The sequence below is a fragment of the Buteo buteo genome, chromosome 9 (assembly GCF_964188355.1).
Source record: "Buteo buteo chromosome 9, bButBut1.hap1.1, whole genome shotgun sequence".
NCBI lineage: Eukaryota > Metazoa > Chordata > Aves > Accipitriformes > Accipitridae > Buteo > Buteo buteo.
In genome coordinates this window covers 12,998,736-13,014,241 of record NC_134179.1, presented here as the reverse complement: position 1 = coordinate 13,014,241, position 15,506 = coordinate 12,998,736, and the positions used below count along the sequence as shown (strand labels likewise).

The window sequence follows — 15,506 nt, the reverse complement described above, 5'->3', positions numbered from 1 at the left end:
ACTAGTTAAAGCAGTTATACGAACACATTTATTTCAAGGAGACATTATCCAGCTGCTTGAAGGCTGTGTTTGGTAAAGCCCGCAGAATCCAAGAGACAGACATATCATCCCAAACCCACTTCAAATTGGTCTGCAGAAGAACTGGTCCCAAGACACAAGGCGTGTGGGGGGGGAGCATATCACCACCTGCAGACACACCCAATTACTACCTCCCACTACAGGCCAAAAATGTTTGCCAATCCCAACACATGGCCACAGCTGCAGGGATAAAACAAACTGGAAGGAGCTACTTAAAAACATGCGCTTTTGTGTTATCTATGTTTTGTAAAATAAGTACCGTTCCACTACTATTGCTGACAAAAGTTATTTCTACAATCGTGCATCAAGAGAATCACTGTTTTGGTTTCCGAGTTTGCACCTCTTCTGGAAAATTTTCACTGCAAACAGGCCAGGTTTATAAGAAACTGTATTTTCTTTGTAATTACCTCACTAGCAAATTTCACCAAGATCACCAAATAAGCTAAAACAATCTCGCTAGCTCAGACGCAGTCTAGTTCCACAGAAGGAAGAGTTTTTGAACCTGTGCAAAAGAAGCAGACAATTTTATTACGTTCTACTACACCAAGAGTATTTTAAATTTATTATTCAGAAACCTGAACAAAGCTTTCAATGTGTGCATGTTCACATACTGCTAGCACCCAGAGAACCAGCCAAAACTGGCATCTTTCATTAGTTCAGATAGTATTCAAGCATAAAATGGTTGGTATACTAAACAATATCAATAAGATTGAAGATTGAACTAAAGCCTTATATAAACAAATGTCATAAGTCTGTTACAGACTTGTAAGTCTGCTACAGGTATATAAGTCATTCCAAAGAGTAACATAAAGGTAACTTAGTACATACAGAACTTAAGAGTCAATTGCCTAATGCATAAGTTTAGCAATATTTCAACAGCATTTCTTTTCTGATCTCTTCTACATACTCCTGTTGTAGCCACACCTGCTCCTTTTAGCTTTCTCACCTTTCTAAAGTTATGCAAGTCTTGAGCAGCCTGTCAACCAGCCTCCCTTTTTCAATCAGCATTCATCTAGATGTTTTTTTCTGTAGCCTGACATATGGGCAGAAACATAGACAAGGAAATTGTAGGACTCACATTTTTTCCTGATGCTAGTTTGTGCCTTTAAAAAAAAAAAATCAAAATCTTAAAGCACAGTATATATTTTACTTCAATTAATTTTAATATCCTTCTGCAATCCATACAATTAATTGTGAGTTAAATAACTTCATTTCCTCAGAGCCTTCTTTTCCCATTAATCACAAGATTAAAAGGATCAAAATTCTTGTCAAGATTTAGCAGATACAGATATGACAGTTAGCGATTGGTAGACTAAGTCAAACTACTATAATGACAAGTCAGTTAAGTTATTAATAACCTAGCTTCCCACTAAAAGAATTGTTTTCAAAACAGTATGACCTGAAAGTGAAATTAAACTCATCTTTCCAAAAATTAGTAAGATCTAAAGATTTCAACAAACATCATGGTACTGTCTTCCCAACTTGTTCTGAGTAGGAAGACAGAAACCTACTTGAATGGATACTCTACAAAAACTTTGGGGTTTATTTCTTCATTTATTTAAAAGACCCTTCCTCTGGTTGAAATCTGTCACTGACACAAGAGAGGCTGACAGTCCATTAATTAGATCTCACAACAGTAAATTAATTCCCTCCAGGAATACACACTGTAAGCAGAACTGTACACTTGATACCCCCCTCTTTTTCCTCTCTATATTTTCTATTTCGGAATTTTTTGCTATTTTTATTTCAATAACAGATGTCATTTCCAAATATAGATAATTTTCTTCAATGCCCTGGTACACAGGGAAATGTCTCAGGAACGTGTTCCGTTTTAAACTTAGTAAACCTAGTTTCAAGTTTCTCATTTGCCCTTTAACTACAATCTCGTAAAAATAATGGTTCTTCGCACCATCTCCCAATACCTGACCGCAACCACTTAAATTCTTGCTCTAATTATCAACAACAGGCATTCAGAGATTACTTCAAAATCCAAGGTTCCAGCATAATATCCACCTTTTCAGCCACTCTACCTCAATAAAACTGTGCTCACATCAATTTTTCTTGTCAGAGTTCTGTTGTGGTGAACAGAATTCTAAGATCTCAAGGCCAGCAAATGCAACTGAAGTATAAATACTGAAAGCTCTGCTAACACATTACGGGTGTTGAAGATTTCTGTAGAAACAGTCAAACTGAAAACACTGGATCAATTAAGCAAAGGCACGTGGCCTACTTTTAGTAATACTTTTGAGTACCTTTAAAATAAAAAAGAAAAGCTATTTCAATGATTAGGACAAGCTTTAGTTATTTTATCCATTGCTCTAACCTTCAGAAGCTCAACATGTTATACATATGTACTACAAGGAAAAAAGTTTTAATTATCTTTGCTTCATTAAAAAAAAAAAAACCCAAACCAAACCAGCATTTCAATACAGAATTCTCAAACACCAACATGAAGAAAATACTAAATACTTTGAACAGTCTTAATGTTTTTATGGCTTTTTAGAAACCAGAGCCCTCTAATTTCATGGACAGATGCAAAATTTACCACCTGAAAGGCAGCATAAAGAGTTAACTCCAAGACCTTAGCTGAGACAATTAAGCAAGAAATGTTATTTTTTCTTTGCCACTGGATTAAACTTCCCCCAACCCAATGCTTTCCTACTGCACTAAAAGGCAGGATAGATATTTTGACATTCATATAAAACCAATAAAGAACAGAAATAAGTTGAGATGCAGATGGTAGTTGATAGACTATTGATAGGCAGTTAACAGGCTACAACACAAAATGGCTAGGAGTGATGCAAAGTTAGTTTACCACAGAAGGGAATAACAATAAGTGCGCTGGAAAGTGCCTGACTGCAGGACACCCTTTATTCTAATGGTCTTTCATTAAACAAAAAGAGAACCGGTTAGAACTACTGCTGAAGCCTCACTGCTCTTCCTTTGTAAACTGTATTTCTCCTCCCTTTCTCACAAGTCCCTTTTTCACAAGAGCTAAGGTCTTTATGACAGAAGCCCTACTTCTTACAAAAAGCAAACAACTTAGAACTTCTAATGATTCAATTGTGTTACCTAAACCCCTTGCAATTCCCTCTCTTTTCGGGGGGAAAAAATGGAGTATTACTATTTTATGGTCCTCAGCATCCAGTTTTGGAGGACATCTTACAGAAATCTGTCTTCCCTTTGCACATGTATTGAAGAGGCCTCTTGTCAAGCCAACATTCCAATGAAGGCTGGATGTTAACCTCCAGATTTCACCATCAGTTTGTCACCTTAAGAAGAATGGGCCATCAGTCCCCGTTTTTTTTTGTTTGTTTGTTTGCTTTGTTATAAATGTCTCAATTCTCCTTGTCTCAAGATATTAGAGTTGCTGCCAGGTTGTTGGGTAGAATCACTAATGTACAGCCTTAGGTGAGTCAAAAATAAATACTACAAATTTGAGCAATCATTTCTCCATCCCCTCACCAGTTGGTAGCAGCAATAACTGGTACAGACCCATCAGTGTTCCACTACAATACAGATTTTCAACAAATCCTAAGTTTTATCAATAAAGCACAGTTCAGTTGCTTTGTTGATGAAAGTGCATTAGAGTTCCTGTTTCTCTCCACTAACCACAGTGGAGTCAGATGCAACAGGAACTTTATTACTTCCAGCAAAAACAGAATCAAAAGCAGCTTCCTGGTCCTCTGAAGTCACAGTAGCAGTGGATCCTTTAACAGATGTGCTGGTAAAGGCTGGCCGTTGCTGTGTAATCCTTTCCAGGTCCGCTCTTTTCCTACCTCTTCTTTTGCCCAGGATTTTGATGTAATTAGCTGGCACAAGTCCTGTGGTTTGGCCATCATAACTAGCCAAAAGCCAACCACGGATTTTGGGTTGTTGTTCTGAAGAAGAAAAGGCAAACGCATCAAGTTACAAAACAATTTGAAATATATTGCAGTTGAGGCACAAATACACCAGAAGGTAGATGACACAACAGCTAATCACACAGAGATGATAACTCTGTGATGAAAGCCAAATACAAACTACTTCACAAGAGAAATGACTAGGATCTGCATTGGTGAGGTGAGCTGAAGAGTACTGTGAAGTGCAGATTGTTCTGAAATCGATGACACCACCGTACTGCAAATGCCTTACATATTTTCACAGTTGTGCAGCACATGTGAGGAAAAGGTAACCACAAGGGTAACCACAAAGCACTCCTCGAGTAAGTTTAGGTTGTGTCATATCTTAGGGAAATTGAACAAAACTACTCAATAAGTTTTATTACAATGCAAGTAATAACTTATGGGGGAAAAAAAAAAAAGAGCGTGGATGAGGAGTTTGGTTAAATAAGTGGTTTCTTTGTTTGTTTTCATTTTCAGACTCTAACAACATGACTTACTTCACATGCAATTAGAAAATAAAATACAAAACTAAAGTTTACCTTTGGGTGCTAACTTTAGCATGTCACCAGCACGGAAAGAAAGTTCTTCTTCTGAGAGAGCACTGAAATCATATTCTGCTCTTCCAACCACATGATCATCTTCTCCACTTGCCCATTTACTAGATACTGTTTCCAAAAAGACATTAGAAGTTTATCTGCTTTGAATGATAAAGTTTGGTGGGTTTTTTTAAAGAAAAATTAAGAAAACACGTTAACTTCCTTGCTAAAACTTTTCCAATAGAGAACTGACAGGAGTAACAAACAAAGCATAATTTGTTGAGTCAATCCAACCAATACCTTTCCCCCCGCCCAGCTGCCACATCTAATAGAAAAGAACCATGAAACTGCATCATAGCTCAACAACAGGCTACTTAAACAGACCGTTACTTATGTCATGTGCCTAAAATTCAGCATTGTACCCCAGTATCTATTAACTTCTATTACTTTAGTATAAGATTAATTGCTATACACGTGATAACAAAAGGAATAGCATATGCTGCACTTCTCTTGTGCTACAGATCATCTTTACCTGTTTCTTCGTCACTGTACGTAGAAAGCAGTTTCCAAATCAGATAGGGACCTCCCATTATAACAGCAAAGAACAAGAAAATGGGCCAGGATTTTGCGGAGTTAGCCACCTTGTCTTCAAGGCCAGCGCGAGCCACTGTCCCCTCACTTTCAGCCCACAAATCCTCATTCTCGGAGCTCTTCCGCAGACCCAGCAATCGTTGTAGACGTTGGTAGAGATATCTTATAGTTCTCACTAAGGCAAAAGCTGAAAACACCTTTGTGAAGTGCACTTTGAGGCGGGAGAAGTGATTGGCTACATCCAACACAGCTCTGAAACTGTTGTACACGGCTGAAAAGGTAGCATCCATCATCATGCTGACTGAGGCAAAGGCATGCACAATACTTTCAATGGACTGAAATGCACCTCTGCTGCTCTCTTCAGCCTGCTGAACAAACCTGCTGGGAGGAATATCATCTGCACGAAAGCGGTTATAACCCAAGCCACCATATCCGTAACTGTAAGGACTATAGTTTCCATAAAAAGATGTTCCATATGAACCATAGCCTGGTGAAAAAGAACTACTATATGCTGGCCTGAAAGTGCTCAGACTACTGCTTCCCGTTTGCTGTGATGGTCTTGGCAAAATAGGTGGAGGTATCCGTGCAACTATGGGCTGTCCAGGCCTGGTCAGCAGGCTGTCAACCAAATCAGCAGACCTAAACAAATTCAGACAAGAAAGATCAGTACTCAAAATAAGTTCATATATTTTCATTTCTTGGCTAACTATCTAAATACAACAGTGTGTAGCCAAACACTTGGTACATTGCACAACATTTGTGGGAGGTAAAAATTCTAGTTAGGAAATACAGGTCTTTCGGGGGGGGGGGGGGGGGGGAGAATCATGATGAAATATTCAATGTAAATGTGGAACCGCAGCATGTCTGAAATAGGCTGAAAGTTCTTCCCTATGTACATGTATTTTATTGACTAAGAAAGCATGAAATGCTACATCTAGATCCAAACCTGATGCTATAACACCAAGGTCATTTTTCTGCACACAAAAGCTTCTCATATGCACTACCAAGAATATTTATGAACTTTTCAACCTAAAAGCTTTATTTCCAATACTTGTTCTCAGATCTTCAATACAATGAGCCAATGATACAGCAGGAAGGAAGTTTGAGAGCTCTTTTGAACCCACCCCTAGAGAAAAGGGTGGCGTGACCTAATTGAGAATCCAAGTAATTATACAACAACATATGCAAGGGCTTTAGGTCCCCCAATTTCCCCCTCTACCCAAACTATCTCATTACCTTTATGTAGCCTGTCAAGGGATTGAATCTATTACTGTTAACTGTTGGCAGAAAAAGGTATTATGAGTCAATTATTTGTTTTTAAATTAGTAAACTTTTATCCCTTTGTATGACCATAAGTTTAAGTAATTTTATCTATGCCCCCTTTGTAATAAGACTCTGCAAGTACTACGCTGGTGTTTGAATTCTGTCAAGCAGCTGTCCAACTTTTGCTGTTTCATTAAAAAGCTAATCACATATTATCATCCTAAAAGTAAAACATTTTTGTCATTTCCATGTTTACTGCCTCATCCCATGACTTGCCACTTATTTAGTCCATTAAATTCACAGAAAAAAAAACCCAGATGAAAAGTCAAGTTTGAATTGCTATGGAGCTGCTTCCTTCTACAATGCTTTCTGTGTGAAGCATGCTTGCTGTACTTTTTCTGTAGAAGGTAGGGTACAAACTTCCTCTCAGCAAACCTTAGAGGCTTCCACAGCAAGGAATAAGATTTATATCTTTACACTGTTTATTTTTTCCTTTATAGACTTTAACTCTCTTAGCAGTTAAAAACAGAAGCAAAAATCAATTATTACAGAAAACAGAGGTACTGTAACTTACTAAGTCACACTACAGTCCCCTCCCCAACAGTCAACTTAAGCCACCTCACTTTAAAGCTGCTTGAAGCAATTTAAAATGAGCTAGATAACCCCACCAAGAAAAATTAACATCAAATTTCTTGCTCAGCAAGCTTCAGCTTCCAGTGAAAGCAGCGAAGTTTCTGTTTAGTCTTGGGCTAACCTTTTGCCCAGTTCCAGCTCCCTCTAATTGCAGTCGCTAGCACCAAATAAAAAACAAGACTGATCTTCAACCACTAAGCTCTCCTTGATTTCTGATAAAAAGGAAGGCGTTTACAAACACATTCTGTACAACATCCTTCTCCCTGAGCAGGTTGGCTTTTCTGGAAAAGCTTAGACTCCCGGCTTAACACACTTGAGACAGACGTACACATGCATCTTTTCCAGTTCCTGGGGACGACCCACAGCTTCTCTATGCCCACAGAGGCGCGCACACTTAGAGAGCTATATAACCCCCAGGAACGGACACCCGCGCTCTGTCCACTCGTGGCAACACGTACAGCTTTACCTTCACCGAGTTAAACGCGCAGCTTTCTACAGACACAAGTAGGGTTTGAGACCAGTACCCTTCAGGAGCCTCTCACTCCCTCTCCCCACCGAGAAGGGGGAATCCACCAGAGACCCCTCGCTCGCTCGCTCGCGCGCCCGCCGGCCCACCCGCCCGGCACACAACCCCTCCACAAAGCAGGGCAAGCGACCCCAAACCACCCCAGCAGGGAACCCCACCCCTGGGCCACCCAAACCGACAAACCCCCTCAAGCTCTGCTCAGCCGCCAGCTCGCGGAGGCACAGCCCGGCTGGGCCCGACCTTTGAGCTCGCCTCAGGGGAGAAGGCCAAGGCGGGAGAGGCGCAGCCGCCCTGAGGGGGCGAACGCCCAAGCCCGCCACAGGCAGGAGAAACCCGGGGTCGGGGTGGGCGCGGGCGCGCGCACGCACGCACTCACTGGAAGGCCGGCGCCACGGTGCCCGCCAGCCGCCGGTTCTCCCAGGGCTTGGGAGGCGGCGGCTGCGACGCCATCTCCGCCTCGCTGCGGGCCCCGCTCTGCCCCCGGCCCAGCGCGGCCCGGCCCGGCCCGGCCCGCCGCGTTCCTCCGCCTGCCCGCCCGCCCGCCCCGGCAGACATGATACGGGAGCGCCGAGCTATTCACCAGCCGCCGTTCGGCCAGGGCTTCCCGCCGCGCCGGCCCATCGATGCGCTCTGCCTCGCCGCTGCGCGAGTCTGTGCCTGCTCCGCTGGCCGCCCGGGAAGGGGGGAGGGCGAGGCCCCGCGTGGACCGAGGGGCGCAGCGAGGTGATCGTTTCTCCCCGGGGAGCGGGGCGGAGCGGGGCGGGGGGCGGGCGGGAGCGAGCGAGCGAGCGAGCCCGGAGCTTATCTGCGGCGCCTCCGGCCTCCTGGGGGAGGGCGGCCCTGTGCTCAGCGGTCCCCGTTCCCCCGCCCCGTTCAGCCCGCGCGAGGCGCCTCAGGGGCGGGGGGAGGGGAGCTGTAACGGCTCTAGCGGCCGGGGGGCGCGCGCTGGCGTGTGGGGGTGGGTTACGGGGCTCCCTCCTCTCCCCGAGACCTGAGGTGTCGGGCCGGGAGCGGGGGTGCTTGAGCTTCCCGTTGCGCGGCCGTGGCGCCGGTCAGGGCTGGCCTCGTCGCCATCGCGGGCGGGCGGGGGCTGCGGTGTGGCGTGTGCCTTACGTCCCGCGTGTCGGCGGGGGAAGCGGCTCCGTGGGGACCGGTGCGCAGATCGTGGCTGGCGTGGAGAACGCCGATATATCCTGCCTCTACACCGCTTCTCGCAATATAAAAAGTCGCGGGACATCAAATGCTGCCCTGCAGGAGCTAAGCCCAAAACAGGATCAGGTGGTCTGTCTGTCAGTAGGTATTGCGGAGTTCCTTGCCAGAGGATGTAGAGGCGAAAGAATTTCAAAGAGACGCTGGAGAAAGATTGGAGGAAAGATCTGTTAAGGTTTACCAACAGGCAAACTGCAGTAGGTCAAAGGAACCCCCCAAACCAGAAATAACGGGGCAGAGAGCACTTGGCAGAGGTACAGAGGCCCTGCACACACATATGTTTTCCTGGGGCATCTGTTTATCCCCGGTTTGGGTGACAGTAGACTGACTGAACCTTTGATCTGAACAACTGTGGTTATTCTTATGTGCCTCCTAAACTTTTCTAGACAGCCAGTAAGGGTGAGCACCTCACTGGTAATCTCTCTTTTGCAATATTTTTCTAAAAAATGCTGAGAGTTCTATCCTGTTATTAAATTTCAGCCAAAGAAATTAGTCTTTTCTAAAGTTCTGGGCAGAGAGAATGATGGGAAACCAAATTAGCCATAATCTTTTAGGAAAAAAAGCATTTTGAGATCTCTCACAAAAATGGAAGTCCTATATTTGGGATGGGAAGTAAGAAATCTTAAAAAATTGAAGGGGCTGATGGAGAGAAAAGGCTTCCTTTGCCTTTAGGGCTTTTTATGACAAAAGGGAATGGCATCCGTTGTTTGGAGCTTTTTTTTTCCTGTGATTTTAACACATTGTTTCTTTAGTTGCTGCAATTTTACAAGGAATTTCCATTTTACATTTGGTTTAATATCTTAGCTCCACCCTCCTTCTCCATTCAGTAAAGAATAACGTGTCACGTAATACACTTTATTGAAGATAAAGCTGGGCAGAAGCTCAGCATACCTTTGTCAGAACTCTCAACTTCAGGTTTTTCTACGAAGTACAGAAGCTTTTCCCTGAGTCAGTGATCTTTTTGGGTTTGTCTTCCAGTTCTGTTGTGCCTTTGATTTAAGACAAACATGTATCCTCAACTTTTTCTAGAAGACAAAAAACCAACTAGTGATTCTAAATATGGTGCAGTTATGTGAGTCCTTTTATTGCTGAATTGTGTTTATTCTAAGCTTTTTTCTTTTCTTTTTTAAATTTTAGAATTATCCAGCATGTCTTCATTAACAGAAAAGGACAGACCAATTGTTCAGCTGTTACTGAACACTGGTACTTGCCCACGGTGTATTTTGAGGTTCTGCTGTGTGGGATCACAGACACTTTATAGGCATCCGTACAAGGTTTGTTCTTTGTATTCCTAATTAGAATGTGTGAACATATGAATGCAGTGTTCTTTGCACTACCCTGGAGGAGAAGGTTGCTGCATTCTTGGGCTCTTTGCCTGAGAGGAAAACTGTCGTGTTTTAACCCCAGCTGGCAACTAAGTACCACACAGCTGCTCGCTCACTCCCCATCCCGCAGTGGGACGGGGGTGAGAATTTTTAAAAAAAAAAAAAAGTAAAACTCGTGGGTTGAGATAAAGGCGGTTTAATAGGACAGAAAAGGAAGGGAAAATGATAGTAATAATAATAGAATATACAAAGCAAGTGATGCATAATACAATTGCTCACCACCTGCTGACCGATACCCAGCCGATCCCCAAGCCACAGTGTCCCCCGGCCAGCTCCCCCCAGTTTATATACTGAGCATGACGTCACATGGTATGGAATATCCCTTTGGCTTGTTTGGATCGGCTGCCCTGGCTGTGTCCCTTCCAGACTTCTTGTGCCCCTCCAGCCTGCTTGCTGGCTGGGCATGAGAAGCTGAAAAATCCTTGACTTAGTCTAAACACTACTGAGCAACAACTGAAAACATCAGTGTGTTATCAACATTCTTCTCATACTGAACCCAAAACATAGCACTATACCAGCTGCTAGGAAGAAAATTAACTCTATCCCAGCTGAAACCAGGACAAAAACGCTTTGCAAAATGAGTTATGAAAAATTACTGCTGCTACACTGCAATTTTGAGAAATTATAAGAATCATACAATAACAATTGTTGTGGGTTAAATGTTAAGTTTGACTGTGAAAGTTGCTATGTATTCCCTGAAAACACCAGAAAACAGGGCATGTTAGCTTCTGCACAGCATGGCTCTATCACTTTTGAAGCACAGCAGCTATGACTATTCCCTCTGTTGTTTTTCCTTTAATGTAATAAGTAGTAAAGGGGCTGTGGGCAGTGCAGCTGATGCAGAGGAGGAACCATCTATGCTCCAAACTTTTTTGCCTCATACTTCCTTCTTCATTCAGTAGAATTGGTAGGGGGACGTAACTGAAGAATTGCGGAGCACAGGTTAAAGATAAATCTTCCTTTTTCAATCAGTCAAACAGTGTTATTAGGCGTCCTTTTTAGCTGACCTTAGTGCTGAAATTGAGTCTTTCTCAAATTTTTCCTAGCTGTGCACAATCATTCTTGCCTTTGTTCTTCTGTTTGATACTCCTCAACTTGGTTTTGGCTATTTGCTCCTCCTCCATATTTGTTCTTTGAGACCTCTCTCATTGTGTAGGCCAAATAAACATCTCTGTTTACCTGGTCTCATCCCTTGTCTTTATGCTTGCATCTTCTGGTGTCTGCTTTGATTTTTTCACCTTCATTTAAGTTTAGGCTCTCCAGAATTCATTTTTAACATCTTTCTTTTTTATCCTTTTCCATTTTCCATCATTTGAGAAGTGTTCATTCTGTATGACATTTTTTATTCTTCTGCATCTCTACGTAGTTTTCCTCTGAGTTGCAACAACACAGTAACTGCTTAGTTACTGAAGACCTTTTAATAAATTTTTCTTTTGGAACTATGTCTTGCCTCTACCTCTCATCCTTCCTAAAATTCAGAGACATGCAGGTAATTCTCTCTCCTTACCAGCACATCCTTTAATTTTTTGTAGGCTTTGCTCTTTATATGAAGTTCTTCCTCTGTATATTTAATTTCACTCTCACCTGTATCTGCTTTCATTTTCTTCTCATACTATACTAGCCAACTCTCTTCCTAGTCATCTGGGCTAATGGAGTTGGAGGGATTAAATGCTAACATAATGACAAACAAAAAGGCAATAAACATCTGTTTTCATTGAATAGTGATAGGGCCAAAGATAAATGCATTTCTGCAAGTCAGATCTGTAAAATGTTTTCACTCTTCTTGGATGATAAACAAGTCTGTTCAGCAAAATTCAATTTCCCTGGATAATGTTTTGAGAGAAATACAGCTTGGAGCTTTTTAATTGTGTAGAAATTCCAAGTTATTAATTACATACGCTAAAGCTAAACTGGAATGGTTAGTACTACCTTTTAGAATTGTGTTTATAAGTGCTTGTTACGGCATTGGAGAAAAGAGAAAAAAACCAACAACAGTATAATTCCTCTGCTTGTGTTAGGATTTGATGAAGGATTTAAAAGAATTTTTGAAAAAAAGGCAAGAAAAAGAAGATACAGTTTGTTTTGACGTAGTTGATCCACCTTGTAAGAGAATCAGACTTGAACACACAGAAGAAGGGCCTGATGATGTGAACCACAATGGAGGACTCCAGCAGATTCCTTCTTTTAACAATGAAGATACTGCAGTGGAGAACTTGGCTGTGAAGGTTTGCAACGTGTGTTTGGGAGTTCTTCAGGAGTTCTGCGAGGTTGACTTTGTTAAAAAGGTAAATAAATACCTGTTCTTAGTCTTTCTGTGTACTTTTTCTGGAGCTTTTGTGTGTTGGGACCTACAGTATAGAGCTGGCAATTAAAAACACCATGCAGTTAAAGAATTGAGAGAAAGACACTGGAAAACAACCGGAAACATTTACCTATTTTGAATATTTGAAATGTAGGTGGCGCCATTCAGCTTCGTACTGCTCACGGACAGTGTCTGTGTACCTCCTGTGCAGCTAGGACAGAAAACTTGTCGGTGTGACCATATTTTACCCAGGCCTTGTCATAGTGTAGCTTTTTTTAAAAAATAGCAATGCAGGTGCAATGGAATGACTGCAGGAATGCAGGCACACATTTTCCTAAGAAAAGGACTTAACAGATGCATGGTTACATGAATTTAGGAGATAACTTGAGGTTCAGCTGCTTAGATTACAAGGAAAACCTCACTCTAAATGGTGACCTCTCTTCACTTTTTTTGTGTGAAAGGCAGATGAGGAGACATCAACTGCTGTGCTCTTCAGCTTAACTACATGTTCCTAATATAGCATGAGTCTGTCTTTACAATGTACTACTATTTAGAAAGCCACAGAGGAACAAAATGTTTTGGTGATACAACAGATTGTAGATAATGGAGAAAATATGAGTTAGGAGAGAATATGGGCATAATGACTGTTGCAAACATCATCTCTGAGGAGTAAAATTGCTTATGTGACAAACTGAAAAAGGCTAGAAAAATCCCACTTGCATTTGAGATGTTTAATAGAGTTTTAATAGAAAAAATTTTGTTTAATAGTATGAATATATCTAAAAATGGGACTAAACAGAAAGCGTAGTATATAGTTTCTGTTGTTGCAGTGCATGGTGTTTCTTTTTTGTTTCCATTGGCAGAGTATATATACTTTTACTGAATCCACTTCTAAGACTTGTTTCGGAGTTACTCTCTTGAGTCGCAATGGCAAATCTGACAGCATTTGTTAAGGCACAACAAAACCTGATTATTTTATAAGGAAATTTCCTTATCTGAGATGTCGATTTCACCTTGAAGGCTCAGAATTTGTCTTTAACGCTCACTAAAATCACTCCCCTTTTGGATGACTTCTCCGTGTGTGTTTAAGCTTACTTCCAGTAGGGACATCTGGCCATCAGCTCTCGCTAGGCTACTTCAAAATGTTTGATGTGTGTTTGGGTTTTTACTGTATTTCCAGTGATAAACATGATTTTTTACAATGAAGAGTGAGTATGAATTAATACTGTGGATACCTGTTTGTTCCTGTCTTATCCAGGGATCTTAAACATTTTTATTGGCATAGAATTGTATCACTGCCAGGAAGAAAGACATTCTGAGTCAGCTGTTCTAGCCTTTGGTCACTGTGGTGTAATTCATTGCACTAAGATATGCAATTGGTCTTAGCCTTAAAACAATGAGTTTGGTTGTTTCATAGCAATAAGTGTACAGTTTATTTGTAACTTTTTTTTTAACAGAACAAAAAAGCTTGTATTTCAATAAGATATTAGGGATTACTCTGGTTTGTATGTTTGGCATCTATCTGAATGTGTATTAACATGGATTTACAGTGATTATGCTAGAATAAAGAATATGGCAAAAGATTATCGACTCAGTTCCATTGCTGTGGTTTAACATTAAAAAATCTTTCTCTTACAGGTGTGCCAAAAGGTTAATTCCGCTGACTACCAGTTCACTAGTTTTGTATTTTCTATGTCGCTACCCCCACAGCTGTCTGTTAGGGAGGTAAGTGTTTACAGATATTTCTTCATAACTTAAATGCATATTAAAGAAAGTAACTGTGGAATGTACAAGCTGGAGGTGGTTTGATTTTTAATTGCTATTGTTTTAAAAAAACACAAACACATGCTAGAAGTGAAGTCTGCTCTCCCCTTCCTTTTTGGTGAGTATTATTTTAATTAATGAAGTGTCTGAGTCACTTCAGTTTTCAGTTAGCCCAGGAGTTACTTTACATCTGAAAATCTAAAAGGAGTTTCTTTAAACCCTCAGTGTATTGTTCCCTTTGGTACAGATGCCAGCTCTGCTTTGTGGATCTTCTCAGAGAAGGAACTGCACAGCTGGTGCCTTCCCTGAAATAAATGATAATTGGGAGTGCAGAATACAAATGAAGGAATTTGAAGATGAACTCTTTAACTGTTCAGAATTTTAAATGATGTGAAAATACGCATTTTAATAGTCACCTGTCTTGGGCATTGTTGAAAGTCTATAGATTTGTAAAACTATGGTTTATAGCAGTTGTAAAACTACTGATTTTTATGGCAATTTTAATCAAACTTAAATTGTTTACATTTCAGACATTTAATTACAGAGGATAGTGATAATATGGAGGAGTGTATAACCCTGGTAATATTTTTTTTTAATTGAGGGAGAATACTAAGTGTAGTATAACTTGATCAGTAAAGCAACAATTTTTGCTTACTTGTGAGGTGTTTTACTGTGTTCCCCTGCTTTCTGATATAAAGCGATGCAAAAATACTATTCTGAAGGGCAATGTGTAAATCTTTACAATAGCTGCCTGCTGTGGTAAGATGTAGTAGAAGCTTCAGTGAGCATGGCAGAAAGAAGTGGAGGTGGTCTTGGATTAATATATAAACCTGTGGTTAGGTCTATTCTCATCCCACGCAGTTTGATTGTTAAATAATCTACTACACTTTTAGTGTTGATTTTGTCCTGTTACTTCTGGCATCTCAGGCAAATGCCAGTGTAATAGCTGCATTGTGCTGACATATTCTACTTCTAAGACTTCTTGAACATAAGATTCTCTACTTCCCATCTGAAATTGAGCATAGTTGGTGTGTTTGCCTCAGCTGCCACTGTATCTGATAAAATAATACCAGAACAAATTGCTTTGTGCTTTCTGGCTGCATGAACTGCCCTTATTCCCATTTGATTTTATGGTCATCCAAAACATGAGATATGTCAAAAAAACACTTTCAGGCTAGGTGAGTATATGGATGCATGCTTGTGTGCCCATGATGCTCTGTAAAACTCCAAATGTAGGTCAGACTTACTCCAACTTTATGCCCGGTGTAAGCTTAGGTGTTTAAAAAAAGAAGAGCCTTTTTATTTTTAGGGTACTATTGATCAGGTCTTTTCCAT

General features: G+C 41.2%; 2 protein-coding genes across 6 annotated transcripts in view; one reads left to right on the top strand and one right to left on the bottom strand.

The window, feature by feature from the left end:
- Positions 1-8,027, bottom strand: PEX13 (peroxisomal biogenesis factor 13). The gene is made up of 4 exons (XM_075035408.1): positions 7,888-8,027; positions 5,031-5,728; positions 4,502-4,627; positions 1-3,959 (listed from the first exon to the last, which is right to left on the bottom strand). The coding sequence occupies exons 1-4, from the start codon at positions 7,959-7,961 to the stop codon at positions 3,664-3,666; spliced, it is 1,194 nt and encodes a 397-aa protein (XP_074891509.1). The 5' UTR covers positions 7,962-8,027; the 3' UTR covers positions 1-3,663.
- Positions 8,028-8,113: 86 nt separating this feature from the next.
- The window catches only part of PUS10 (pseudouridine synthase 10), a 39,281-nt gene continuing 31,888 nt past the window's right edge, over positions 8,114-15,506 (top strand). For 2 of the 5 annotated variants that reach the window (XR_012651587.1, XM_075035403.1), the window contains exons 1-4: positions 8,114-8,234; positions 9,858-9,994; positions 12,124-12,390; positions 14,046-14,132. Coding sequence is in view for 4 of the 5 variants with exons in the window: in XM_075035403.1 (XP_074891504.1) it covers positions 8,135-8,234; positions 9,858-9,994; positions 12,124-12,390; positions 14,046-14,132 (591 nt within the window). In the remaining variant the exon portion in view is untranslated. The other 3 variants (XM_075035406.1, XM_075035404.1, XM_075035405.1) reach the window with 3 other exon arrangements.